Below are 20235 nucleotides of genomic sequence, written 5' to 3' on the forward strand. Positions count from 1 at the left end.
TCCTTCTTCGTTGTTTAACCGGTCGATGGCTTGGATCAACCATTAGGTTGTGGGCTATTACGGATGGGGGTATTCCCGACATGTCCTCGTGGCTCCATGCGAACACATCTTTGTTTTTTCTGAGGAATGCCACCAGGGCTTCCTTTATTTCAGAGGGAAGCTGCCCGCCTACACGGACTTTCTTCTTCGAGTCACCGAGCTCGAAATCTTCCAATTCCTCGACTGGCTCCCCCATCGGTGATTGCTATTTTTCTTCGTCCTTTTTCTTCTCTCCGAGTCTTGTGGCTTCCAGGAGCTTCTTCAAGCTTGTATTATAACATTCTCGGGCCATCCTCTGGTCTCCTTTTTCGACACCGACTCCTTCTTCGGGGGGGAATTTCATGCTCAGGTGAGAGGTTGAGGTCACAGCTTTAAATTCATTGAGAGTTGTTCTCCCGAGGATGGCGTTGTAGGCCAATGGTCGGTCGATTATTAAGAACCGAACCATCACCGTCCTCTGCCTCGGGTACATTCCCGCTGTGACCGGAAGCTCGATGGACCCGAGTGGGAGCACTTGTTCTCCTGTGAATCCCACAAGCGAATGTCTCGCCGGGATCACCTTACTTCGATCAATCTTCATTTGCTCGAAGGCTGACCTGTAAAGGATGTCAACCGAGCTTCCTGTGTCAACCAAGATGCGGTGTATTTTGTGGTTGGCTATGGCCAGACTCAGTACCAGAGCGTCGGTATGTGGGAGAGATACCCCTGCGTAGTCGTCATCTGAGAACCCGATCACTTATGCGTCTCGTTTTTGGGACTTTGGAGGTTTCTGCACCGAGTATACCTCGAAATCCCGTAACTGTCTTGCATATGCCTTCCGTGCCGAGTTAGACTCTCCTCCTCGTCCGAATCCCCCCAAAATTGTCTGGATCTCCGGGAGGTTTTCCTGCCTTGCTGGTCTGGCTCGGGTCCTACTTCTTTCTCATGCGGCCCGAGGGTCTGGCCTGCATTCCGGTTCCCTTCCCCTTTCCTGATTTCTTCCTCGGTCATCCCGGGGATTGTTTTGATTCTGATGGAACCGATTCTAATGGGGGCGATTGCCGTGCTCCGGGTCTTGCTGAACTCTTTGATCTGCGAGGAAACGGACAAGTTTTTCGTTTTCTATGAAGCGTTCAATCATAAGTCTCAAGGATATACAGGCTTCTGTGCGATGCCCGGTAGTATCGTGAAACGCACAATACTGGTCGGCGTATTGTGAATGCGGATTTACGAGCACCGGTCTGGGTTTTCGGTACATCGGGTCTCGCTTTATCTCCAGGAGAACATCCATAATGGGTGCATTGAGGGGGGTCCAGTTGTGACCCCTTAGGGACTCCTGATCCCGCTTTGGCCTAGCCTCTTCTTCTGGAACACGCTTTCGTTCTTCCTTCCGAAGGTTCTTCTTTTTTGGATTCCCAGAAGTGGATGGGCGAGTTTGCTTGGGTCCCAATAGAGCTCGGAGTGTCTCCTCCTGGTTGATGTACTTCTCGGCTTTGCTCATAAAGCCATCTAGATTCTAAGGGGGCTTCCTGGCTATATCAGCCATTAGGGCTCCATCTTTTCGGATTCCCTGAAAGAGAGCTTCGTAGATGAAATCATTGGTTGCTGCTTCGGCTTCAAGTCTAGCCTGGTTGAACCTTATGAAGAAATCTCTGAGATATTCCTCGGGTCCCTGGTGCAATGACATCAAGGATCCGGACGGCTTTCTTCTGACCTTTCCGGCCATGAACTGCGTCAGGAACATCCTACTGAGGTCCTCGAAATGACGAATGGAATTTAGCGGGAGGCTCCTGAACCAATCACGGGCATTGCCCGAGAGGGTCAAAGGGAATGCTCGGCAGGCCACCATCTCGAGTGTTCGATGGAGGTCCATGTGGGCTCTGAAATTATCTAGGTGCTCCACAGGATCTTCAAGGCCCGTATAAAATGGGATCTCTGGGACTTTGAACTTCTCCGAAAGGCAGATATATTCCACCTCCTCCGTGAATGGAGAGGTGGTCTTCTGCAAAAGGTTTTCCACCAGGGAAGCTTTCCCCTTATCGTTCCGTTGAATAGCTGCGGTCAGAACATTGCATCTTTGTTCCAACCGGGCGATCATGCCTTGTACCTCCCTTGTCGCCTCGGTTTGAGTAGGGGGAGGGTTTCCTGGGACTTCTTCTTGGTTGTTCGGCTCCCCAGAGCCTTCGACCCGGCTGCCTTCCTCTCGGTTCCACGGGTCAGTGACAGTTCGATGAAGTTCTGGAACCCGGGCTTGGAGAATAGCATTCATAGTGGCCAAATCCTCAATGCTCTTGGCCATCTGTTCCATTCTTTCATTCAAGCGAGTGAGTTGGGGATCGTTGGAGTTTCCTTCCTCCCGGGCATTCCGGTCATCCCGAGGCACTCTGTTGGCTTCTGATCTAGTATTCACCATAACGGGATTTTTTTAGTAGAAAAACGATACAAGTCGTTCCCACAGACGGCGCCAAACTGTTGAGACAGTTTCCGGTAGGTGACATGTCGATCAGATATTTGTCTAGGTTGCTCTGGTCCACCTGAAAAACAAGGCTGCGTCGGGGGGTTCCGACAACCCCGCTCCGATGCTTAAGTGAGTGTATGGTTCTGAGAATAAATGTGCAGAATAATGCCAAAAAGATTGATTAGCATGTACCTTAACATCTGAAGAGGTTCTAGTATTTATAGAGGTTGAGGAGCAGTTATTGTCCCCCTGCATCCACGGGAATCGGCAGTTACATGGAAACGTGGCTTCAGTTACGCGGATATCTCGGGTTCACAGAATTAAGATCAGAGGCACGATCCTTTATGGATGGTGTGCTAAACTGCTGGTGAGGTCACGACCCATGATCCTATTTGGGGTCGTGCATCACATCCTTAAATCCCGGGTAGTCTTAGGATGTCTGGGGATGATGGAGTCATGGTGCACCCGTGCCAGTTCCGTTGAATCGAATAGGGCCCGAACGGCGGGACTGGGCCTCCGATGGGTTAATTTGTGGATTGTTGGGCCTTGGTCGGGTGTATGTGATGGGCCAGATTCTCGGGTTGGGCCTAGCACCCGAGAAGGTTGAAATTCTTCCCAACAACTGGATCAGCATCTAGAACAGCATAAGCTCTTTCCACTTCTATATCATCACTCTCTGGATTTAGTAAGCATACCTCTATCGGATCAGAAAACCTAGAGTGAGAAAACTTATCTTCCACCAAGGTTTGGATCATGTCCTCTTCAAGGATCTCCGCATCATCATCATGCCAGGTTGTTTACAATTGTTGAAGATGTTCAACTCAACAGTCATATTTCCAAATGTAAGCTTCATGATTCCACTCCTGCAATTAATCAAAGCGTTAGAAGTAGCCAAAAATGGTCGTCCCAAAATGATAGGAACGTCAATGCTAGAATGTGAAATAGGCTTTGTATCTAAAACAATAAAATCCACAGGAAAGTAAAATTTATCCACTTGCACCAAAACATCCTCTACTACCCCTCTTGGTATAACAACAGATCGGTCGGCAAGTTGAAGAACAAATTTGGTCAGTTTTAACTCCCCAAGGCCCAACTGCTCATAAACTGCGTAGGGTAGTAGATTTACACCTGCTCCTAAATCCATTAATGCTTTATCAATCTTAGAATCACCAATGATGCATGGGATAGTTGGTGATCCAGGATCTTTTTGCTTCAAAGGAATTTTCTGTTGAATTATAGCACTTACTTGCTCTGTTAAAAATGTCTTCTTGCGAACAAAAAGCTTTCGCTTGACTGTGCAAAGATCTTTCAAAAATTTTGCATATGAAGGAATTTGTTTTATGGCATCTAACAAAGGAATGTTTATTTTCACTTGCTTGAGCACCTCCAAAATATCTTGATTTTCTGTTCCCTTTTTAGGTGCAAGCAACCTTTGGGGAAATGGGGCAACAGGCTCATACACTTTCTCCACTACATCTCCACCCTCACTAGGCTTGTCATCTTCCTTGGTTTCTAAATTCCCCTTAGGTGGTGAAGCTTTTTTTGGGACCTCTTTATTAACCACATTTCCACTCCTAAGGATAGTGACAGACTTGGCATGTTCCACTTGAGTATTGCTGACTTCATTTACCCCAACTCGAGTCCTTGGGTTAGGTTCAGGTTGGGCTGGAAACTTTCCTTTCTCTCTCACATTCAACTGAGACTCAATTCTGCCAACTGCATTTCTCAACTCTTGATTGATCTGATTTTGGCTTTGCATGAAAGCTTGCAATGTTTCCTCCAGGGTTTGCTTATGTGGTGGCACATAAGGCACGTGAGAAGAAGATCCTTGAGGTTCATTTGCAGATTGACCATTTCTCCAACTAAAATTCGGGTGATTTCGCCAGTTAGGATTATATGTCTCAGAATAGGGTGAACTGAATGGTCTTTGATATGCATTGGCCGCATTGGCCTGTTCATGCAACACCTCTTTGAAAGCAGGGATTGTGGGACAATCCTTGGTCAAATGCACATTAGCCTCACAAATCTCACAGCTAATCTCAATTGGTTTGGGATTCTTAGTCACACCCACTTTGCTCAACTCTAATGCCTCCACCTTACTTGTCAATGTAGCAATACGAGTACTCATATCCTCATATGCTTTAATGTGATATAAACCTCCCCTAGAACTAGGTTTAGGTTTTGCCTTATCAGTCCTCTCTGTGGTGTATCAGACTTGAGCATTTTCGGCCAAGAGATCAAAATAATCCCAAGCTTCATCGGGCGCTTTGTTCATAAACTCACCATTACACATCATCTCCACAAATTGCCTCATGTTGGAAGTCAAACCATCATAAAAAAAAACTTATCACCCGCTATGTTTCATACCCATGATATGGGCATGAGAGTAAAAGTTCTTTAAATCGTTCCCAGCATTGAAAAAATGTTTCATTTTCTTTCATGGCAAAATTCATGATGTTCCTTCTCAATGTATTGGTCTTATGAGTCGGAAAAAACTTTTTCAAAAATTCCCTGGTCATCTCTTGCCATGTCCCTATTGTTCTAGGCCTTAGGGTGTGCAGCCAATATCTGGCTTTCTCAGTCAAAGAAAATGGGAACAATGTCAACTTAACAACATCATCAAGATTACTAAGATGCATAGCACAAACCATATCAAATTCCTTGAGATGCATGTATGGGTTTTCAGAATCAAGCCCACGAAACTTAGGTAACAATTGGACTACCCCAGGTTTAATGTCAAAATTTCCTGTATTGGCGGGGACCGCCACATAGGAAGGGGTACTTAACCTAGTGGGTTGCAAATAGTCTCTAAGGCTTTTGACAGGTTGGTCAGCTTGGTTTTCAAATTCATCCTCATGGTTACTCCCTTCATCATCAGCCATGTCTATAGAGTCGATAAAAAACTCTAACTCAGAATTATGCAACTCTATAGGGAAAATATCAAATTCTACCTTTCTAAGTCTTTTTGTGTAATCGCGTTGCCAAACGCTCATACACAAAAAATTAACTCAATATGCTACAAAGTAGAACAATATCACCTGGAGACTTTATGATGCCTTCGCTCTTTTCTAGAGATAAATCTCCCTTGAATTTCTCAGCAGTAATGATTAGACAGTTAATACCTGTTAAAAAAAATAAAATAAAATAAAACACAATTAATTTTTTTTAAAAAAAGAAAACAAAATAAAATTAAAAATAATAACAATTAAACTCAGTGTCTTAAATGCACTCCCCGGCAACGGCGCCAAAAACTTGTTGGACCACAAAGGGTGCAAACCCAAGTGTAGGTTTTCGCAAGTAATAAATTCTCGGTAAGTACGAGGTCGATCCACAGGGAATGATTAGACACGAGAGAATAATTCTTACTATTTTGCAGAAAAGAAAAATAAATAAATAAAAATAGGAATTTTTGCTTTTGGTTTCCACTCGAAAGTGGAGTAGTGGAATATAATTTAAATTAAAAAGTAAACTATAAAACTAAAATAAATAAATTTGATTTTGAAGATAATATTGGAAAAGACTAGGGTTTCAAGGATCCACCTAATATTTTATTATATATTCATGAGACATAAAAAAAAATATAAAATAGATTAAACATGGGTTGATTGAGAATTTGATTTCAAAAACGTGAAACAATAAATTAAGCATTCCATATATTTTCGAATCATATCAAATCAAATAAAGTAAGCATTTGATATAAACAAAAATCATAAGGAATCAAAATAAACTTGTCCCCATTAAATTACTCTCAAATAAAAAATCATCCCCAAAATTTAATCATTCATCTATGAAAAACAAACAACATGGTCTCAAGAACACATAATAAAAATACTAGGCTTCACCTCTAACCCTAGCTAGAGGTTTAGCCGCTCATGTTCATGAAAATAAATTTCATAATCAAAGTACTAAACATAAATTAAAAACAAAGAAAATAAAATTCCAACTTGGCGTCTCTATGCTCTTCTGTGCTCCTTCGCTCCTCTCCTCTCTTTCGGAAGAACAAAGCATGGTATTTAAAGAGCTTGCAAGGTCTTTTTGGTACTTTCTTGGTGGTCTAGCTAAGGAAAGAATCACATCTTGCATTAATTGCACAGCAGCCCAAGGATGGAAATAAATTAGATCTTGAATCCATGTGTCTTGGTAAAAATTATGGAAAGAAATCATGACATGTCAATCTGATTTGTGCTCCACACGTCCATCACCAGAAGTATATGGAAAGAAAATCAACTTGTGCATGAAAGGGATTTTCTTTGGAAAGAAAATCTGCATGATATGGTCCCCTACTGAACACATCCTTTGAAATTCCAATCCAAGTAAGAAAAAGACTCCATATCCGCACAGATTTGCGCTCTTTTATTGCGGGGCAATTTGGGCATAGTAAAATTCCGAAATAGGAAAAACATATTTCTGACTTATTTGTTGCATTTTTCATTAGCTTTCCAATGCCACTAAATTCAATGCAATCAGATTCTTGAGCCAAAAGTTATGATGAAAATAAAGTGATGTGCTCAATCTGGATTCTTTCTATAAATAAAGGATTTTGCCACTTCATTAAAATCTTGAAATTTGAAGGATTTTCTCCAAAACCTTTTTGTCAATAACGTGTACAGCTATGGAGGGAGATATATGCTTGATTTGGTCCCCACAAGTCTAGAGATAAAATTGATTTGGACCTTCCTTGCATCTTTATGTCAATTCCACAAAAATAACGACATTATTTCTCAAATACCTGCAAAACACTAAAATACCAAAACTAACAAAAAGTATTAGAAAATAACAAAATTAAGGGTTTAACAAATATAAATTAAGGGGCCCAATTATACACTATTTTGCACTCATCAACCATGAACCTATCATAACTCCGCATTTAAGTGTGCTTCTGCGAGAGTAATACTAGGATGGGTGACCTCTTGGGAAGTCTTGTTCGGAGGAGCCAAAAGTAGACAACATTGTGTCATTGGAGGTAGGTCGTTACATAACCTGTTCAATATATATCCAAATTTTTAGATATTAGATTCACATATTTTTTACAACCGTAGTAAAAAAAAAAAAAAAAAAAAAAAAAAAAAAAAAAAAAAAAAAAAAAAAAAAAAAAAAAAAAACTTCACCCCGTCCCTCTTCAACTTGGCATGCTTCCATCAGCGCTGAAAAGACATCATTGAGCAAGAAGAGAACTAAGGCAAGGCTGGTGATGTGCCGAGGGCTCAAAGAGAGTAGAAGTGCTTTCCTTCATGCTGAGATACCTATGAATTTTATTGGACAAAAAAATGATACATTGGAAGAATCTTTTAGCTCTTTCAATATCAATAGGTTGATTATTTCGCTCCTGTATCTTTCAAAAGGAAAAAAGGTCTCTATTGCGATAAATATTATTATCTGAACTATGCAAACTCGCCAACATAAGCTATTTACTTATCATCTCCGGCCTTGCAAATTGCTTTGATCTTTCTCCTCGATAACCTGCTAAACTGCAAAATTCCGAGATGTTTTACAAGTGAAAAAGTAATTGCGTAAGTACACGACTTATTAATTAAACTATTGTAGAACTTTACATGAAATGAGCCTTATTTCATGAAAATAACAAGTGATTTTAGTAATTAAGAATGTCATGGGTTTTGCAAAGTTGGTAAATCTTGCCTCTGTCAATATGCTAATATCAAATTTGTTTTGAAAATGCATAATTTCAAGGACAATTCACATATTACTTTAATGCAAGGAAAACATGCAAAACAAAGTATTTTAAGTAGTGTACATAATTACTTTTAATCCATAACTTTACTACAAATGGTCTACTTAAGCCATTAACCCCTTATCGAGAGAGTTCGTATTGTCCAATGAGACCCAGGGCTGGCTCAAAGCCTAGGCGAGTTAGGCACTCGCCTAGGGTCCCCGATTTGATAAGGCCCAAAAAAAAATATTCTAGGCCCAATTTTTTTTTTAATTTAAGGCCCAAAATTTTTTTAGTAAGGTCCAAAAAAAAAATTCATAAAACTTAAGGCCTCTAAATAAGTAATTTAAAAAATGACTTAATTTAATAAGGCCCCAATATAATAAGTCCATGGTAACTTATCAAATAGAAACTTAATAGAAAATGATTAATCTATTCAAAAGATTTAGATAGAATATTTTGTTTTTGTTTACAAGTTGTTTAATTCAAAACCTAATGGAATGCAACTAGATAATGAAGGAACTAATGACTTGAAAAATCTTAGCACTAAACTTAAAAGTAGTGAAATCTAAGTGTTTAATTAATATAATAATAATATTAATTTTTTTTTTTTTTTACTTAAATTTTTTTTTAAGGCCCCATTTTGAAGTTTCGCCTAAGGCCCCAAAATAAATTGAGCCGGCCCTGATGAGACCTGTAGTACAACATCAGTACCCCAGTGAAACACGCATACCATCATCAACTACCACCTCGACCTGTTCCAACTTCGGATCGCCCACACAACTAGCAATATCGTCTATAACGACTACCAATCAAACACGGATGCGCTGATCAACTATAAAATTATTGGATTCAAGACCAAACATCACAACCGAAACTATGAACCATAGGCTCAGGTCTTTACATGTAATATCCCAATTTTTTTTATAATAATAATTATATATATATATATATATATATAACTTATTTAGTAAGTTGTAAAGAAGAAAAAAAAAAGAAAAAAAGAAAAAGAAAAGAGGAAGCAACTTGCACGGCAAGTTGATTTATTTTCTTTTTAAAATCTTCTTCTTTCTTCTTCTTTCTTCTTTCTTCTTCCTTCTTCGCTACTTTTTCTTTCTTCTTCTATTATTTCTCCTCTCTTCTTCTTTCTTCCTGAGCACGCAGACACACACAGGGAGAGACAGAGAGATGAGAAGAGAGAGAGATTCGAGGGATAGAGAGAGAGAGTGAAACAGGGAGAGAGATGCCGAGAAAGGGGGAGTAAGAGATTGACGGGAGAGGAGAGAACTGGCGAACCGTCGACCCAGGTGGCACGATTCTCCGGTGGGTCGACGCCGGAGGGATCAGAACCCGATTTCCGGTGGGTCTGACAGAGGCGAAGCAGAGAGGGAGAGCTGGAGGAGATCCGACCGTTGAAGGATCCTCTGGTGAAGCTACGGTGGCCGACCCTCCAGGAACGATTTTCCGGCGAGACAAGCCGATTTTCGGCGGGCTCAGGTGTTTTCCGGCCTAACCCATAACCCCGAACCCATCAAGGCCATGACCCATAAGAATCCGTGACCCGTGTGTGTGTGTGCGCGACCCATATCGAACCCGAGAGAGAGATCCGGTGGGTTCCAGTGGCGATTTCTGGCGGTTCCGGTGGCGATTCCGGTGAACCCGTGACTCGGTGACTCGTTGATCTGAGACCCGGTGACTTGAAGGCTGGTTTCCGGCGAGGCAAAGGGGATCCAGCAGTTTTTGGAGGCGCGCTTTTCGGTTGTTTTCTGTGGTTTTCCGGTGGGTCGACCGTGGGTTGATTTTTTTTTGTAGTTGTGTAGCAATTTTCGGTAAGATTTCCAGTAACCTTGAGATTTTAGGAAGAAATTTATATATATGTTTATTGTGATTAATACTAATTTTAGTCCTAAGATACTTTGAATTAGATTTAGATTTCTACTGATTTGGTGTGCTTTGGCTAATTGGGTATTTTGGAATTTTTGGCTGATTGGTTCTTGTTTTATTAATTTGGGTAGTTGACAGTGGTTGTAATGATTATGGTTGGGTTGTTGATGAATTTTAACTGATTTGGGTGAAGTTTTGGTGATGGGTATTCTTGTTTTTGGTTAAAAATTTTGGAAGATTTTGGGTATTAATTTATGTTTGAATATTAGTACTGGAGATTATCAAGGTAAATAATTTTTATGATTTGATTCATAGTTGTTGATTTACTGAGAGTTTGATGATTTTCTGGATTATGATTATTGTTAAGATTGAGGGTTGATCGTTGGAAAGATTGTATTTGTTAGTTAGAATTTTTGAATGGTCTGTTAGGGTGCTCTAGAAGTAAGATAAGTCGTGAGTGTTATGTTTGGTGATTTCTGGATTCTATTTATAAACTGATTGTATGGGTATTGTGGTTCCTGTTTGTTGATCTTGGCTGAAATACTATTCTTTGTTGATGGGCGTTTTGGAGATTTGTTATTAATTATTGTAGTTAAGGATTATTATGTTTTTAGTGTTTAAAAGGATTCTGGAATAATTTAGGAGTGAGGGTTTTGGATTGGGTATATTATGGATTTGATGTTTGATTGAGAGTGTAGGGAGTAGATGGTTATGAATTTTCTAGATGGTAGTGTTGGAATTTTTTTTGATACCTGGCTTTGAGGATGGCCGAATGGTTGTATGTGGGTAATTTAGTAATTGTTTGATAATAATCATTTGAGTATGGGTTTTCAGTGAGTATTGGAATTTTGAAGATATGTAGAGTACTTTTTATAAAAAGTTGTAGGATATATTGGTTAAATGTTTTAATCCTTGGATAGAGATTTTGTATATAGAATATACATATGAGATAATTTAGTTTAAGTCTTAGAATTGAAATTTCGGAACGATCAGCTAAATTTATTCTTGTGTTTTATTTAGGTAGAAGCTCGACTCCGAGGCTAACGGCTAGTCCAGGTAAGGGGATACAACACCGAAAAACCCCAACAAGATTTTATTATAAATCTTTTGAAAAAGTGTTGGGGAATTTTACAAAGCGTTGCTCATGCGATTTTTAATGCCAAGCTTTATTACTCATATGATATTGTTTAAAAATTTTGAGCATAAATCACAGTTTTGGTTAAGAGCATTTTTAAGAATTATGATTTATGCATAATTATAGTTAAGACTAAGAGCATTTTTAAAATTATGAATTATGCATACTCACAGATATGATTAAGAGCATATTTTAAAGTTATGATTTATGCATAATTACAGTCATAATTAAGAGCATTTCAAAGTTGTGAAATATGCAATGATGAAAAAGAGAGCATTTGAAAGATATGATTACAGAGAATTCCAAAATAAATGACTCTATTTATGAATACAATTTTGAAAGAAAAGAGAATCTAAAGTTAAATTCTGCACATGACTACAGTTATAAAAGCGGCTCTTACAGTTTTGAAATAAAATTTACAGATAAAGCAAAGCCTACAGTATTACAGAAAACGTTCATGTGCAGTAATTGTTTAACCTTGAGGCACTACTACAGTTAGGATTGGTACCCATAGGGTAGCATGGCAAGCATACCGTAAATCGGTGTGTGCTACCATCCGAGGTTGGCCTTCACCTAGGGAAGACCCCCAACCCGGCGACTCTTCTCTGTGACGACAGGCTGAGTCTATAGGTCCTTTGGACAAAGCCAACGTGCGCCGCTCACGGGAATTGGCGGTGTAGAGTCTATAAGAGGTTAAACCACAGAGAAAGGATTAAAGAGAAAACTGATAAAAAGAATATACTGGATCATAATAAACTGTCATTCTCATTTATAAACTGTCATTCTTATATCATTATTCATATTCTACAATTCTTTTTAATTGTTCATATGCTATGCCACCTGTCCTAAAACAATACATTTCATTTATGAATCATGCTTTAATATGTGTTTTCTTATAAAACATAAACAGCCTAGCATATCACTTCTCAGACAATTTTTCATAACTTGAATCTCTAACTTATACTCAATCTAAAATCATATATTCATACTTCTAAACATCATCGTAATCTTAATATATTCAAATACACTTAAATCATCTAGAATAAATTAAAATCAATATACTATTGGTTTAGGTTCTAATTCAATTTACTTTATGCAATTCATCATATGTGAAATTAATTCTTAACGGTGAGTAGAATAAATCTGTCATTATGCATGACTAAAGATTATGGCATAAAGGTTTATAGCATGTTTTATTTCCCCTGGTGTTGTATTTTCCTTACTGAGTTGTCGAACTCACCCCTTCTTCCTCCACCCCTCTCCAGATGACAACCGTAAGATGAAGTCTTTTTCTTGTAAGGGCGTAGACCTCGCTGAGAGCGATAGTTCGTGATGAACCAACCAAACCCTAATATTGTATAGTATGATTTGTTCCTTTTGGAGTTCATGATTTTGTATAGATTTATAAATAGAAAGGTTTAAGAGAGTAGAAATTTTAAATTTATTTGTTGTAATTGCACGCTTCCATTTTATGATTTTAGTACTCAAACTCACGTTTCCCTTATTTACCAAAACGGGGGCGTGACATTACACACATGTGTCTGACATCTTTACATGGCGATCCGCACAACATATATTCAATTATCGAAGTTCATTTAGCAAAATAGCCATTAGTCTCAAGCATTTATGAAAGTTGTTAAGAAAAATTAGGCTCACAACATAATCTTTCATAAGAGATATGTATTAAAGAATATTCAGTTTATAAGAAAAATAATCATGTTGCATGATAAAAACTCATTTACTTACCTCAATTGCTCATCCTCATTCTCGGAAATTTTAAAAGACTAAGTTCACGCTCTACAAATTATACTATAATATTATACTTATTTCATATTAAAAACCTTAATCTTATACTTGAAACCCTAATCATGCATTTAAAAATCATAAGCATGCACTTAACCCTACTTAACATATTTTGCATTCATCGATCGATCGATCCTCGAGGTTCAAACGATTGATGCCCTGCTAGAGGCTATAATCACTTAATTTAATCTACCAAAACCTAATTTCAAGCTCAACCAAGACTTCTAATGATATCAGAAGTGCTAATATACATCGTACATCATGGACATATGATAATTGTGACGTGCAACAGAATTTGATCGACCGTGACCTTTATCTAATAATGGCGGCCATCGACGGTTGCTGGAGATGGGCTGAAAACTAGGTCAACAACAATAGGCCAATAATGGGTCACTATAGGCCAAATAATAGGGCCGACTTGGCGATAAATGGGCTAAAAATAGGTCTGAGTCACCAACAAGACCAACAATAAGCAAAATAACTAGGCCAACAAAGGGCCACGTATACGTCACTTTTTTCATTAATTTTTTTTTTCAAACCTAAAAAGCTTTTCATTTAGAGTTCCTATTTTTTAAATCACCTAGATGACTTGTCATTACGAACATGGAAGGATGAAAGCATTTTCGTAAGAGCTAAAAGACCAGTCGTTTAGGGGTCATATATGTTGAACCAACTAAACCACTTGTCATTTGGAGTAGAGAGGATGAAATAAACCATGTGAGGCGTGTGGCATGACTGACAAAAAGCATTTCATGGGCACGTGAGAATCCCAATTTGGTTGATTTTTGTGCGGTTATGTAGATCGACCAATGTGCTTTTGATTGGTGTAATCAAAAGCTTGATAGGATGCTTGGAAGACAAGAATTTGAGGAAAATGTTTATTGAATGATGGTGAGGAATCCTAGGACGGAGGCACATCTGAAGGAAAAAAAAAAACTTGGAGTCCACTGGGTCATTAGGAATCGAAGATTGGCGACAATCGATGGCTCTGATACCATGAACAAATACACAATAATATGGAAAATGAAGAAAATTGTGTGGAAGAAACTAAGAAAATGGAGATAGGAATTTTCGGGTACTTCGGTGGTAGACACCTACGTCCACTTATTTCTTGATGATAAGTGAGCTAGGTGAAGATAAAGATAAAGTAATTCAAATCTGATTACAATCAATCCTATAAGGTAATTATCCTAAAAAAAATATAAATCAAATATGAAATGATTTCATATATTCTAACAATAATTAAGAGGAATGTTTAAATATATCAATCATTATTGTAGTTAAGCAAATTAAGCTATTCGAGCAACCTTTTTTTTTTTTTTTTTTTTTTTCTTTTGAACAAATAGAAGCTTCTTTCAATAACACTAATAAGATCAAAAATGATCCCACCAAATCGAGGATCTAGGGTCAATGTTGTTCCCTGAAAACAATATCATTAATACACCTAGGAGTTTCTTGCAACCAACAAAGATCCAAAAAAATTATGAAAAGCCTCCTTAGCTAGAGTGTCAGCTGTATTATTACAACCACGTGGAACATAAGAAAAATTTACCGTCTAGAAGCTTCGCATTTCACTCTGGATACAATCTAATAAGTGGCCTATTCGAGAAAAAGAGGGATGCTCGGATTGGATTTCCTTCACTACTTAAGCTGCATCACCTTCAAACAAAACATCCATAAACCCCTCTTCTTTACTGAATTGTACTGCTAGTAAAGCTGTCATAACCTCTGTTGTTTATGGAGATCCATGCATTTGCTTCGTGACACTTCTAGCCCCCAAACAAAATCTTGAACTGTCCCTAGCAATTATTCCCAAACCAATCAAACATTTTGACACATTTAGGGAAGCATCCCAATTCCATCAGGGGAAGGAAACCATGAGGACAAAGTGGTCCCTTGCTCCCTTAAAGCTGGCGGGGCTAGCATTGTGTCCTTCAAATTACACCTTCTAAACTCATCAAGGGACGCAACTGCTTCAAGATACAAGCCATTAGGATGATCAAATTTGCCTTCAAAAACAAGAGCATTCATTCTCAACCATATGCGTCAGGCTACCACTGCCATAAGGTCAAGATTATTCCTGTCAAAACGCTCCATACAGAATTCAAGCAACAATCTAAAATTTGTACCTCCAAACGAACACTTCTGGAATCGAGACTTTGCACACCCCCATACATCCCTGGCAGCCGGACATGTCCAAAGAGCATGGAGTGTACTTTCTTCTTCTATCTGACAATATAGGCAGCACTTGGACTTAGTGACTTTCCTTTGAAAATGGTTTACCCGAGTAGGCAATACATCATTACAAGCTCTCCACAAGAAAATCTTTACCTGATTAGGAATCCCTAAAGCCCAAAGAGTTTTCCATACCACCAGCCCTTTCTCTTCATTCGAACACTGGCCTGCAGCATCTTCTTGAATCTCCTTGCCCAGGTGATAGGCACTTCGGAAAGTGAATTGGCCATGTGTAGTCCCTCTCCAAATCAATTTATCCTTGGGCAACAAAGGACTTAAAGGGATGTTGGCGATGGTCTTTGCTTCTTCCTCCATGAAAATCTCTTGTAAAAGGGTCAATTTCCAGCTCTTTTGCTCCTGATCGATCAAATAAGCCACATGGGAAGAAGCATCAAGAATTCTCGGACAGGATTGGACAGAAAAAGAGGTTGGCGTAAGCAACCACCTGTCCCCGCAAATCTTTACTGACTTGCTGTCTCCTATTCTCCACACCAGTCCTTGGAGCAAAAGGTCTTTAGCATTACAAAGACTTCTCCAAGCAAAGGATGGCTTTGATCCCATTGGAGCTTTTAAAAAGGTCGAAGATGGGAAGTACTTGGCTTTCAAAATCTGCGCTTCCATGGAATTCGGCTCCTGCATTATTCTCCAACCTTGCCTTGCTAGGAGAGCTTTATTAAACACCACCAAGTCCCGAAATCCCAACCCCCCAATGGATTTAGATCTCCCCATTTTATCCCAACTCATCCAATGAATTTTGGAATTGTTTTACATATGGCTCTACCAAAAATTCTGCATCAATTGATTCAACTCCTTACACAAAGAGATTGGGAGTTGAAAAACTCTCGTACTGTAAGTCGGAATTGCTTGGACCGCCGCCTTCAAAAGCACCTCTTTTCCAGCTTGAGAAAGGAATTTGACTTTTCAGTTTTCCAACTTGTTGGAAACCTTCTCCAAAATATATTTGAAAACCTCTTTTCTAGATCTTCCCACAAAAGAAGGTAGCCCAAGATACTTATCTATTCGATGAGCCTCTATCAATCCAGAGAGCATTAAGATTTCTGTTTTCTCTCCATGCTCGTATTTCTGCTGAAAAAAAAAAAATGGAAGTCTTGTTCAAATTTAATTTCTACCCAAATCCAGCCTCATACACCCCCAAAATTATGATTAGTCTCCTCCATTCCATAGAGTTAGACTTGCAAAACAACAGACTATCGTTTGCAAAAAAGAGATGGCTTAGCCTCAGGCCCCTAGGAGACGTAGGCACCCCTGTGATAACGCCTCGAATTTTTGGCCCTTGGAGGAGTGCACTGAGAGATTCAACACAAAGGAGGAAAAGATAGGGGCAGATAGGGTCCCCCTGCCTAATCCCCCTAGAGGGTCGAATAAGTTCCATTGGATTTCCATTCACTACAACCGAATAGGACATAATTATGATGCAGGTCATCACTAACTTCACCAATCTCTTCGCAAAACAACAGACTATCGTTTGCAAAAAAGAGATGGCTTAGCCTCAGGCCCCAAGGAGACATAGGCACCCCTGTGATAACTCCTCGAATTTTTGGCCCTTGGAGGAGTGCACTGAGAGATTCAGCACAAAGGAGGAAAAGATAGGGGCAAAGAGGGTCCCCCTGCCTAATCCCCCTAGAGGGTCGAATAAGTTCCATTGGATTTCCATTCACTACAACCGAATAGGACATAATTATGATGCAGGTCATCACTAACTTCACCCATCTCTCTACAAAACCCAGCCGTTTCATGACTGCTTCTAAGAAAAGGCCATTCAACTCAATCATAAGCTTTGCTCATGTCGAGTTTAATGCCCATGAATCCCACCTTACTCCACATCCGTGTCTGCATTGAGTGCAAAGTCTCAAAAGCGACAAGAATGTTGTCTGTGATTAGTCTACCGGGGATGAAGGCACTCTGAATGGGGGAAATTATATCTGGCAGCACTCCTTCCAATCTGTTAGCCAACACTTTAGAAATCAACTTGTAATTGACATTACATAGACTAATGGGGCGGAATTCAGTAACACTCCCTGGCTGGGCAATTTTTGGAATAAGGGCTATGTGAGTTTTATTAATACTGTCATCCATCCTACCAATATTTAGGAAATGAAGGATGGTAGAGCATACCTCAGGATACACTATGGCCCAGTTCTGTTGATAGAAGCATGAAGAGAAGCCATCCGGACCCGGAGACTTGAATGGAGGCATCTGTTGGAGAGCAAGAGATATCTCATCCACTGTAAATTCAACCAGTAGCTTGGCATTCATTGTGGTAGAGACCCTATTGTCCAGGCCTGCAATGCAATTGTCCACATCCAGACTTGCCCCACCCTTGAACAACTCGTTGAAATAATCCACAAAAGCAACTTTGATCTCCTCATTTGTAGAACAAAGTCGGCCCTCCTTATCTCTAATAGTTGATACCCTACTGCGTATATGTTTTTGGTTTGTACAGGCATGGAAATATCTTGAATTACGATCCCCAGATTTTAGCCAATCCTCCTTAGCTCGTTGCCTCCATTTGAGATCTTCTTGCTCCAGCAAATCATTCAGTTCCTCCTTAATAAGGTTCTCTTGGCTAGAGGTGTCCTTATTTTCTTGCATTTGTATAGACTAGAGCTCTTGTTCCCTCTGATCAATTTGCTCTTTTACTGTATTTGCATGTTTCCTCACCCAAATCTTCAAGGATTTTCTGTATCCGCTGAGTTTGTCTTTAAAATTTTTCCAGGGCTCATTAGTCTTCTGCTTGACCCTCCATACTTGTTTAGAAAAGCTCACTAGAAGAGGATTGTGATCTGAAATGCATCTAGCCAACACCCGTACCTTTACCACATCAAATAAGTTTGTCCACCCCACATTGGCTACTGCCCTATCTAGCCATTCCATTGTGAAATCATCCCCACTTCAACCATTACACCAAGTAAATTTAGGTCCGAGAAAACCCAAATCATAAAGATTTCCATCTGCCAGGGCCTACTTAAACTCCTGCATTTGACTAGGAGGTCTAAAAGAGGAATTTGATTTCTCCGATAGAGAGATAATCTCGTTGAAATCTCCTACACAGAGCCATGGGTCAGGTTCCATTCCAAAAAGAAGGCGAAGAAGACTCCATGAGGCTGGCCTCTGGATTACATCCGGATGGCCATAAAAGCCAGTGAATTTCCATTCCTTCCCCCACCATGCCAGAGTCAATAACAACATTTATGTGCCTCCTACTATAATTCTAGATATGAAGTTGAGCTTCTAACTTCCAAAATAAAGCCATTCCACCACTTCGTCTTATGCAGTCCACCTCAAAAAGGCCATCAAAGCCCAGTTTTATTCTTTCAGATTTCACCTTCCTTCCTAACTGTTTGGTCTCCACAAAGAAGACCAAACTAGGTTTCTTCACTCGCACCAACGGTGGAGTGTACGAACTGTCCGTGGGTTCCCAAGCCCCCGGCAGTTCCAACTCAAAACCTTCATTGGATTTGGCGGGGCTGGCTCCCAGCCTCCGCCTGATCATTCTACTGCTAATGTGAAATTGACCCAGATTTTTTACCTTTCTTCTTTTGTTTGGCTGCCTCCACTTTCCTCTTCCACTCCATTGGTCCAACTGGGTCATGCTGCTCCTAAGAAGCCCCAACTCGGCGAGCCCTTTTCTTCCAAGTAGTTACTGAGCCCGAATGATCACGAGAGTGATCAGTGTGGAGGAGTGAAGAATCTATAATAGGGGTCTTCACCCACTCTCCCTTGGGAACACTGCTTTCCTCTCTGGAATTCAGTTCAGGAACTATGTTGGAGATTTTACGCCCGAACTCAACACGTGGCTGATATGTGTTTGTAATGGGGTCTTTTGCCAGCAAAGCATCACTAGAATCATCTTCCAGTAGCTCATAAGTCATGCGACCCAGAGCTGAGTTCCATTGGCCCAAGAATTTTTGTTTGGGCCCACTGGAAGGCCTATCCAATTTCCGAAACACGCCTTCAGCTATATACTCCTCCTCTTCAGCATTTCCTTCATTAGGCCCCAGCTCTTGCCTTTTCTGGCCTTCCGTTGACTCGCCTAACGCTTCCTTAGACATTATGGAATTTCCACCAGTCGTTTTAGAGAGCGCCAACTTTCCTTCTTTGGCCACCCAAACTTTTCTTTTCTTTTCTTTTTTCCAATCACCGTATCACTAGGTTCCCTGTCTTCATTCCTTAACAGATCTTTCGTCGTAATACCCGCCTTCCCAAAATTGTCATTTTCCATTCCAGTCGCCACCATGATGGAGCTAGGGTTTTCAAAGAATCCCCCGTCGTCATCGAAAACATCATCGATGTCCATTGGATTCGGCTTCCGAGTCGCTTCATCCCGATTTCCAGAAAAATTATAATTCTGTCCTCCCTTTGGATCACCATCGAAACGATTTCTACCTTATCTATTCTCTCCTCCCATACCCCTTCTGGTCGAGTATTGGACCCGAAGCCATGGTCCATACGGCTGCGCCTCCTCCGCTTTGGCCTTCGATTTGTTTTCGGACTTATGACATCTCTGGTGATCATGTTTGATAATGCCCCAGTCAAAACAGAACTTAAGGAGTTTTTCATACCAGAAAGCCACCCAGGGTGAGCGGCCTTGAATGTGTAGCATCCTTCCCCTGGCCAAAGGTTTGGTCAAATCAATTACAACCTTTGCCAGTAAGTATTCCCCTTAACCTGCGTCGCCATCGTACACCTCCACTTCCTCCACAAGACCAACAAATGAGCCAATTTTTTCTCCAGTGACTTTACCCATGCAAGCAAGAGGTAAATTATATATTCGAATCCAAAAAGCCGCATGATCAAAATTCAGATTTGCCAGCGGTGTAAGGTCATCAAACTCTACAAGAGCCACCAAGTTACCATCGAAAAGCCACAGTCTGCCTTTCATGATTCTTGACTTGTTCTAGTAATACTCAAACTCCACAATAAACATATTTTCACCAATCACATTAAAAGTTATCTCTCTCGTCGGTCGCCAGACGCGAGTCAAAGGAGCCTTATAGAACTCCTTTGAAATTA

General features: G+C 40.0%; 2 protein-coding genes and 1 long non-coding RNA gene across 3 annotated transcripts; 1 reads left to right on the top strand and 2 right to left on the bottom strand.

Moving 5' to 3' along the window:
- Positions 1-1534: 1534 nt before the first annotated feature.
- Positions 1535-2431, bottom strand: LOC133876234 (uncharacterized). Its single transcript, XM_062314520.1, has one exon. The coding sequence runs from the start codon at positions 2429-2431 to the stop codon at positions 1535-1537; it is 897 nt and encodes a 298-aa protein (XP_062170504.1).
- A 796-nt stretch (positions 2432-3227) lies between these two features.
- Positions 3228-4604, bottom strand: LOC133876235 (uncharacterized). The gene has a single exon (XM_062314521.1). It carries the CDS (start codon positions 4602-4604, stop codon positions 3228-3230), a length of 1377 nt encoding a protein of 458 aa, XP_062170505.1.
- Positions 4605-11046: 6442 nt separating this feature from the next.
- Positions 11047-12652, top strand: LOC133874734 (uncharacterized). Its single transcript, XR_009901359.1, has 2 exons — positions 11047-11084; positions 12429-12652. It is a non-coding gene; the product is annotated as an uncharacterized LOC133874734 (long non-coding RNA).
- The last annotated feature ends 7583 nt before the right edge of the window (positions 12653-20235 follow it).

Source organism: Alnus glutinosa, chromosome 8 (genome assembly GCF_958979055.1).
Source record: "Alnus glutinosa chromosome 8, dhAlnGlut1.1, whole genome shotgun sequence".
In the NCBI taxonomy this organism is placed as follows: domain Eukaryota; kingdom Viridiplantae; phylum Streptophyta; class Magnoliopsida; order Fagales; family Betulaceae; genus Alnus; species Alnus glutinosa.